The sequence below is a fragment of the Echiichthys vipera genome (assembly GCF_963691815.1).
Source record: "Echiichthys vipera genome assembly, chromosome: 8".
NCBI lineage: Eukaryota > Metazoa > Chordata > Actinopteri > Perciformes > Trachinidae > Echiichthys > Echiichthys vipera.
Window position 1 is genome coordinate 25,715,146 of NC_139833.1, and position 9,477 is coordinate 25,724,622.

Below are 9,477 nucleotides of genomic sequence, written 5' to 3' on the forward strand. Positions count from 1 at the left end.
TGCACTGTTCTCCAGTTGCCTCAAAAAGCATTTCAAGAGAAAGAAGGTGTCACCGTCCAAAGAAAATGGGTCTCAAAATGTGGTTTTTGAATTGTTCAGATAAGCTGAAGGATGAAGTGTTTACTCGTTTATGGGTTGAAAAAAAAAATCCAACTTCGTAAAAGAATAGGTTTGATTTGAAGTGGGGTTGTATGAGGTGCTTATTCATAGTCAGTGTATTACCTTCAGTAGATGGCGGTTAGTCTGCTGCCAGTTTGGAAGAGCAGACAGGAGTACGAGCACAGAAGCTGTGTAATGTTCTGCTGTGGATGGGGGCACCCACCTAAAACAATCACTATCAGTTTCTATGCTCTTGTCAAAGCCGCCAGACTCCACTGACAAAAACAGTAATTTTACCTCTACCCCTGCCTCCATCTGTGAGTTTGTTTGAAGGGCTTCAGTTGCTCCTGCTTAAACTTAACCAGCACTGTCTGACAGAAAGGTAAAGTGGTGGAAATGATCTGATTGTAGCATATGCTTAAACTGATTTTGATTTTTTTGAGGCTGGCTTTTTGAGGCGGTTGAAGCATGCTTAACTTCCATGTCCATCCTCCTGTCTGCTTAGACAAACACTCTACTGTAGGTCCTACACTGACTTATGAAGTACCTCATACAACCCCACTTCAAAAACCCAAACTCTCTTTAAGCTCAGTAAAACGTTAAAAAGCCAATGGGTTTGCTGAAGGAGGACAGTGACAACGAGGAGTTCAATCTTACGGTCACTATTGCTTTTTGAAAGAAATCTAAGAATAATTCATAAATCCTTTGCATGTATAAATGAACTTCCTCACTGAATCATGTGCATTAAGTCACACAGAAGAAATAACACATTCCACTGAACATGTAATCTGCAATAGTTCAGCCCTCTCTGTGCAGTAGTCATTACTAACTAAGACTGTTTGTTTTGAAACAGTTATACTGTATACACACATAATAAGAGGAAATGAGCATATACTTTTCTCACTTTCACCCTCTCCCGCATTGGAAATAAGCATAATTGAAGCAGCTGGTCTAAGCAGACCTGACAGCTGTGATGAACCCCAATGACCATAAAAACATACAAAGAGAGTACTCAGGACACAAAGTCTCATTTTACCTTCACAATCGTTTCCTCTCTGTAATCACCAGCACTGGCTCTGCCCTTTAGCACACTTAAACGCACTTTTCCAGGGAAATTTAAATTCTCTCAGGTTCTGCCAATCAGGGTTAACCATTTAGGTGAGCCCCGGATCCCTTATGATTCTCCTCTAAGGATAAGTCTAGTGTTATTTTAGATTTTTCTTGTTGACAACAAGTCTAGTGAAAAGACCAACAATAAACTGATTTTGCTAACAAGTATTGTGTGAGCACTAAAAAAACTGATATACAGTAAATTAGTGCTTTTCCATTGTTGTCCAAAAACAATGAAAACACACCAATAAGCCACACTGCCGCACTGGTTGATCTTCCTTCATTATCATAAGCATGGGCATTGTAGTTTACTGTATTTTGAGTCTATCCCATACACAACGTCCTGCTGCTGTAAATACTAACTAAGGCACCAAATGTGTATTCATCCGCCGCTGAAAGTCACTCTTCTCTCCTGTTTGAGCAGTTTTTGCTAAAAACCCGTGCCCAACTGTTTTATGAATTTACAAAGCTATTTTAATAAAAAAGGAAACCATTTCTAGATTATTTTATGTGACACAGTAGATGAAAGTCATGCTGAATGCACATACGGGGCATCTTTTCACTCACTTTTACACAAACCACATCTAAGTTAAAACTTCAAAATCGTTGCCTTATTCATCGCCTTTCTCCTCCTTTGTCCTTGGTGTAGACTTAGGAAAATCAATTGAGGGATAATCAATAGATAATGACTTACAGTTGGGTTCCCCCAATCAGTGCTCTACATAAAAACAATAAAAGTACAGAGAATAGTGAGCTGTTACTGAGCTAATGGGAAACAGCATACTGTGATTGACTGATGGACTTAGTCACAGTGTCTACAGTTGAAGGTTTTGACATGAGAAAGTTTCCAAACTGTTTTCTACCCAGCGTGCATTTACAGGTCAGTCATGCATCTGCAGCAGTGACTTGACAGCAGCAGATAGTATTACACAGCTCCTACTGACAGCGCTGACCTCCGCAAGGCTGATCGATATACAGAAAGCTGAGGGAGCGGTGGGGGACGGGAGGGAGCGAGAGGAAAAAGTGAAGCCGAATGAGAAGGACAGAAAAAGGAATAAAAAGGAAGAACTCAGGGAGGACAAACTGAAGTAGAAAGATGGGGAGACGAAGGAGAAAGAGCAAGACTGATTTCAGGCTAGTTATCTCCCAGCCACCCTCGTCTGGCTTTCAGACGATGAGGACGTCTAGGCTTTCACTCACAAAGGTTCAGAGGGGAGGCAGCAGGGAGGGGGAGGCACACACTGCTGAGACTCAGGTTATCCCCCAGCTAAAGGGTCTCTGGGTTTAGACACTGAGGAGGGTATTAGCTTTCACACACTGCTGGGGTAACGGGGGAGTCTGCCAGATGTCAGCTCCTTACCCATAAATCCTACTAAATGGGCAGCGGCTAGGTTAGAGGGGGGAAGTCGAGTGGACGTCACCTCTCTATCATCTTCTGCACGGCCTGGCGGTGTTTGTTGAAGTCGGAGCTGCAGTCATTTGATTTTTCAGTCAGCTGATAGGAATTCTTTCATTCCCTGTTATTTCTCATCAGACTGAGGGCTTTCTTATGCCGAGAGTGTTCTTGATTATGTCTATTTCCGGTGTTGAATCAATCAAACGTGAGCCGAACGTTGTGCTTCTCTGTATCTCTATTACGGTGAAGGTTGACAGTGCAGCAGGGGAGGAAGTGTGGGGAAAAACTCTCATGTGAAATGCTGTCTGTGGCACTGAAATGAGGAATCTGACTTACTGTAGCTTCATTTTCGTTTTAGAAAAAGAAAAATTGATTTTTTTTTTCTGCTACTTTGTTTTGTGCCGTCTTGCTGAATTGAATTGATCCCTGAGTTGTTGAGCTTTGTATAAACCTATGGCAGTACAATGACACCCTGAAAGTGCTTTTGGAAAATGTTCTTGACCCTTGCAGTATGTTGGTTAAATCATTTGACAGTCTTGTGACATCCACATTCAGTGGTACAATGTTATTGCCAGTTACCAACCTTTGCATTTCAGGTCAGTTCTTCAGCAGCTATGATTAAAACCTCCTCATATTCAGGCTGACGTCAATGCATTCTTGAAATTATACACATGGTTTTGGATGGATTTCAGGGGCTCCTGGTCATAAATCTCACTCGCTGCCTAAATACTCGTGTAAACTTTAAATTCATATTTTTAAAAAAAGAAAGGAAAAAACACCACAGTGGGGGTTTCTACGCAGCGATCGCGCACATCTTGTCAGTTACGGTGAAAAAGGCTGTGTGCGCTCAGCCCTCAAAACATCCTTCTGCTGACCATAATGTTGAGTGAGTTTCAGAGAGCACCTTGAACTTTCAAGCCACCTGCTTGAGTAAAACTAACCCCCAACGGAACCATAATACACAGTCCTTCACCCCAAAAGACGACTTTAAAGAGGTCCTGCTTTTAATGTCCCTCCGGGCCAATCAGGTTTATAGGCACAGTCACTGATCTCGGGTCAGCTTTTAACACCAAATTGACCCTAAAGCACTGCATTTTCCCAAAGGAAGCTGCACTCGAAGGTGTGATCAGCTTTCTCTATTTTTGCATTCTGGGAAAATCATTTCTATTGCTCTGTTCACAATAACTAAAGAAGTGCTTTTAAGTTATTGTAGTGTTTATTATAGTTGCTTAGGTTATACAGAGATAATCAAAAGCTGTACATACTTTCTTTTATATTCCTTTGTATATTAATCATAGCACTGTTTTGTTGGAGGTCTTACTATATACAGATTTTTTTTTGTCTTTTGATGCTGCCTTCTTTTCTTGCTTATTGATTTATAGTTTTCGTCTGCTCACCATTTTCCTCTGATTGCTGAGGCAGAAAGTACAGATGTGCTTCGGCTGAGCTGATTGGTCAGATCCTCGGGTGGGGGAGGAGTTAACGTGGAAGAACGGGGGTGAGGGAGCGTGGCACGGCTGTCCATCATGAAGCCCCTCGCCCAGGAGCAAGACGTTCCCCAGGTGACTGATGTAGCTGCTGGCCAAACGTAGCGTCTCGATCTTTGACAGCTTCCTAATCATCAAATCAGAAGGAGATTCGTGGTATTAATTACAACATACTAATTCAAAAATATATATTTTAAAATATTGTTGCACTTTTATATAGTATTTGAAGAAGACGTGCAACATATAAAGGACATACAGACAGTGATGCTGGATGTTGAATATGTGAGTTGCCACTTCACTAACTCTGACACATCTATTATAGGAAATATCCACTCATAATTAAATGCAGGCCTGTCCCATAAGAACTCAATTGTGATTAAAGGTGCATGCTATCCAGAACTACATCAGAGATCATTTATTGTGCTTCCCAGATGGAAAAAAATGTAGTCTTAATATTTTAATGAATGTATTTGTGACATGACTCAGTTTGACTCATGCAGCTCAGTACCTGTCTGCAGGCTCGGTGGGGATGAGTGTGCGCAGGGCTGTGAATGCCGTGTTGACAGAATTGGTGCGATCTCTCTCCCGCGCGTTGGCTGCGGTCCTCTGGCGACCCTCCCCAAGGATGGGAGACCCCGGGGGGACGAGCCTCCCCATCATGGCTTCTACATCTACTCCTCCAACCCCCCCTGCACCGCACAGCTTCCTCTTCCTGTTCATCTTGATGTGAAAGGCAGATGGCGACGAGGAGGACAGGCGGTAGTTGGAGGAGTTGGTGGTACGCTCCTCAGAGCCTGACCCCTCGCTCCCATTCTCATCATCATCTTCGGAGAGGAGGGCAATGTCGCCGTACAAGAAGCGGCCTGCGGGAGGCGCCGTGCGCAGCATGGCGAATGTCATCTTCACTGTAACAATGCTGTCAGCTACTGGTCAATCCTTGTGAGACTGACACTTGTTGAGGTTCGACTTTTAACTTTGCAAGTTTGTTTTTGGAAGTTGCTTCGCTACTCTTCTGTTGATGCTGCTGACTAAAGGCGCCAACTCCTTAAACTGTTACTTTACCCCCAACTTCTCTTCTTTGCAAAAATAGTTCAGCCAGGTGAGTCTGATGAAGCCCTTATGATGCAGCGTAAGGCTTGGCTTAAAAGATCAGCGAGTTGGTCCTCAGTCAGTGGTCAAGAGCAACTTGACCTCAGAGCTGCAGTGTTTTTCACTCTTCGTTTATACAAAAACACTTCACATCCCAGAGGTCAGTTCTTCTTTCTGTTAATCCTTTGGAGGAAAGAAATTTAAAATGGCACGTTGAAGTCAAATGATTTTGTCCTCTTTTTCTTTCTTTCTTGTCCTCCTTTCTTCTCTAAACCTTTTTCTTGGTCCTTTGTTTCTATATCTGTCTATTTCAATCCCAATAGCAAAAACTACTCCCAGTCTGTGGCAGCAGTTTTATGGTCTTTTGCTCTCTATTGGTCTGTGTTTCTCAGCCTCTCTCCACGTCCTTCTCTCTCCCTGCCTCTCTGCTCCACGTGTGCCTGCTGTCTGAGTGTTTCCGTCTGCCCCTTGTCTTATAGCCAGTGGGAGGGCCGGAGGACTCCTCCGCTCCTCCCTCTGAGCGGTGAGGGTCCCTCGGCTGCTGTCAAGAAGCAAGCCAGAGAGACCGGAGGCAAGAGGCAAACCATCAGCAGGAGTTTGTTTTGGCTGCACGCTGCTTTGTTTCAGGGGAAATCCACCCTAAAACAGAAGTTGCATCATCCTCGTTAGCTGGGAGGGTCTGGTGACCTTAGTGACCACGGAGGTTGCTGAAACACTTACTCTTGTCAATTCTTGTATGAATATTGTAATATTGTAATAAAATAAGTGTCATCTCACTGGAGTAAAAAAGCCAAAATCTTGGAGAGTGCAATCAAAAATGTAATGTTTAAAACAAAAGTCGTACTAAATGTGTTTAAGTGTGTTTTATATTGTTGCTGCATGAACAAACTTTGTGAACTCAAAGTTATTTAACTTTGTCAGAGGCCAATTTTTCCCATAACAAAGAACATGATCAAATGATCTAATATAATTTCATAATCTTCCTTCATAATCTCTTCTCAGGTTTTGATATGGATCAATTATGCAGACCAAAAGTGTGGAAGTATGTTGACGATGAAGATTTAAAAGAGCACATATGCATTTTTAATGCTACTCAGTCTGCAATTGCAGCGTGCAATCCCGATCGTGTGCGCATTCCTTTTTAAGTCTACTCTCTCAATTTCCTACAGCTGTTTTTGCAGCTTCTGACCACAGTTGCTTGCCAACCACTTTTGACTACAAAGCTGCCAGAGGACACGTCCATATCGGACGGCAGGGTCATGTCATTTTCAGAGTTAACGTCGTAGTTACATTATTCCAGAAGCTCCATAGTAAATCATTATCATTATTAGTAATAATGAATCAATTATTCTTACTCTCAAAATGCTTCACCCTCTTAAACTTGATCAGTTGCAAACAAACTGAATTGATTTTTGTCATTTAGTGTCAACACATTTTGATTTTTCACCTCCAGGTTCATTTGAAACGGTGACATTGTTCTGGTTTGAGTTTTGCACCCGGGGATTTTTGATCATTACGAGAGTGTAAATTTCTTTTGCTGTATCAAATGTAGTTACCCATTTCCATGTACACTAGTTATGCGTGGATTGCAGTTATGTCCGCGTAACCCGTTGTGGGTGGGTTCATTAAAAATAACATTCTGATTAACAATGGATGGGTTGCAAGGTTGTAAAGCATTACATCATTGAAATATAAACTGCATTCTGTTAATGTAGCAGAGAGCAGAGCTGCTGTCCTCTGCTTCAACAGACAGCTGTTCATTTTTCATCAGGAAATTGTCAGTGTTCCCTTTAAGAGAGACAGTGTGTGGAACAGCAGCTTTTAGTGATTCTTTCAGAAGCTTAATGTTTAGTTCTGCATGCTAAACAGAACCTTGACTTCTGAAATGAACATTGAATGTTCACATGAACGGATGAATTGTGTTTGGCTTCCTTCACACGGAGAGATCCATGAAGCGGACATCCGCTGCTCCGCAGAGCAGAAAACACTCACACAGGGATTGGTAGAGAGGGAGTGAAATGTCCATGAGGGGGCACAATAGGTATTAGGTATTAGTTATTAGTCTATTACACGATTACACATGGTTAAAAAATCCAGAATTAGCCAGGAGGCTAGTTTTCATCTGTAGTCCCCTGGCCATGATGTGAACAAGCAATAAAAATTACAATTTAAAAAAGGAGAAAAGAAAAGAAAAGGAGAGAAGAAAAAAGCACACAATACAAGTACAATATAATACAAAATACATATGCAAACACTTACTATACAATTAAGAAAAAATACAACATCACAACATAACATCTCTAATGCACTCTCAAATCATCTGACACACTTCTGTCCTCACTTGTTCTAGTTCTGCTGTACGCTACTCCGTATCTGTGCACTCTCAAAGGTTGACTTACAGAGTAGCGCTCAAATTTGTTTTGTGCTCTCTCGACCCTTTTGTTTTCAGTATGCTTCCATAACAGAGCAGCAGGAAGTAGGACTGGGACTTGGGTTTGCACAGTCAGATGTTTTGTTAAACCACTTCCTTGACAGCAAGAAGCTGAGAAGCTTGAGTGGTGAAGTAAGAGTTTGCCTTTCTCCGTGTCTTCTTTCCTTGCCTCGGCCTCCCTGTCTGTGCCGTGTTTGTCCCTGGACAGCAGGCTTGGAAGCGGGCGGCCGCAGCGCCGGACGGTTCAAGCATGGCTCATGGTTGAATCTGAAGCCTTTTTATCTGTACAAGATGTGACGCTAGAAGGTCTGCTACTAGTTTGCCCTCAAGGGATTCAGATTTTTTGGTGGAGAGTTTTGGTGATGAAGGGGAGGCTCAGGGGTTTATAGTAGGGGAGCTGCTACTTTACTCACTTACACTCCCTTTAACAATCTGTCTTCCTCTGAAAGAGAAGAAAAAACGAGAGCAGACAGCAAAGGGAGCAAAGACAGAAGGGGGAATAAAGACAAGAGTGGGAGAAAACTAATGAAAGACAGAACACAATGAAAGAGATCCATCTATCTAGCTACAGATACAAATTAAGCACGTGCATGAAGGCCTAGAGGTGTCCTAGCAGTTTGGAAAATCAAGTTCTCCCTCAGATTTTACTAAAGCTTTTATACAGCCTTAATCAAACCCTAATCTGCTTTTCTTCTTAAAGTCTTTGGGGTTTTATTAGTCATGATTGTGCAACTTAACTTCCAAAGGAACTGGCTGACCTTTACATTTAGTTCCCTGCTTCAACTGTGCGGTGGTTAAAGGTTGACAACCTATGTAAAATTCAACGATGAAGTCTGTAATCCTCAGTAGTGCATTATTTAAAAAACTCAAAACCCAACTGCCATCGCTGGTATGCCTCTTTTGTGTAGATTGGCAACCAAGCTGCCGCTGAAAACTAATAGCACAATGAATAATCTGTCAGAGTTACACAATGTTACAGTCGGCATTCATCACTCTCTCTTCTTCTCTTCTGTCCATATTTCCCTCTCCTTCCTTCCTCTCTGTATCCATCTCTACCCTTCAATCACAGCCGTAGTGTTTATGCTGTGGTATAGCCTGTATGAAGTGAGGCCAGTGCTGGTTGCCGTGGTGGCTTACAGTACATACAGGAAGTGCTTGGAGCAGTCAGGATGGAGGAACACTGAATTTCCCCATAATTTAACAAAAAATCCCCAGAAAGCATTTAGGGTTGGCACTCATTGCCCCCCATAACAGGGAATCAAACCAGGCAGCACTTGCAGGTTCTGCACGGCTACTTGCTTTGTAGATCACTGAGACTGTGTGGATTCAGGTCTTACAGTCACTGTTTACTGTTATGCTGGACATGAAAATTCACAATCAATTTCCTCACTGGAAAAAACAACCATACCAAAACTCATACAGACCAAGAATGCAATGAAAATAAAGTCTTAACATTTTATAGTTTGTTTTATAGTTTTCCACTCAACATCCGGTCACTGGATATCGAATGTGTATAAAAACAGTTGCCTGACTCTGAACATCTGAGACGCAGACTGCATCTACATTACATCGTGTCAGTCTTGAGAGAGCCCAGCCCCAGGTCCTCTGCAGTTACCTTTACTGTAGATCGGATTCCCACACCTGGGTTTCACCTCACTCGATGACCCACATTTAGCTGCCGATATCATTGCTGTCAGAGATATGTCGGTTCTGGAAACAACAAAAGCCTAAATGCAAGTTGACCGAAAAGAACAAAATCACCCAATGAAAATGTCTTTAGAGAGCCAACACAGAAACCAACCCAGAAAATCAGCCCAACATATGGTAAACAATGGGGTTTGGTTTGGATCCCTTTGGATCTGCTT

At 42.4% G+C, this 9,477-nt stretch overlaps 1 protein-coding gene across 1 annotated transcript in view; it reads right to left on the minus strand.

Annotated features, from left to right (window-relative positions):
* The window catches only part of LOC310950339 (basic helix-loop-helix transcription factor scleraxis-like), a 12,627-nt gene extending 7,028 nt beyond the window's left edge, over positions 1–5,599 (minus strand). The window contains exons 1-2 of the mRNA XM_083918084.1: positions 4,601–5,599; positions 4,003–4,219 (exon numbers count right to left, since the gene is read on the minus strand). Of these exons, the coding sequence (XP_083774210.1) occupies positions 4,003–4,219; positions 4,601–4,992 (609 nt within the window). The 5' untranslated portion in view covers positions 4,993–5,599. The remainder of the gene's footprint in view (positions 1–4,002; positions 4,220–4,600) is intronic.
* Positions 5,600–9,477: the final 3,878 nt, after the last annotated feature.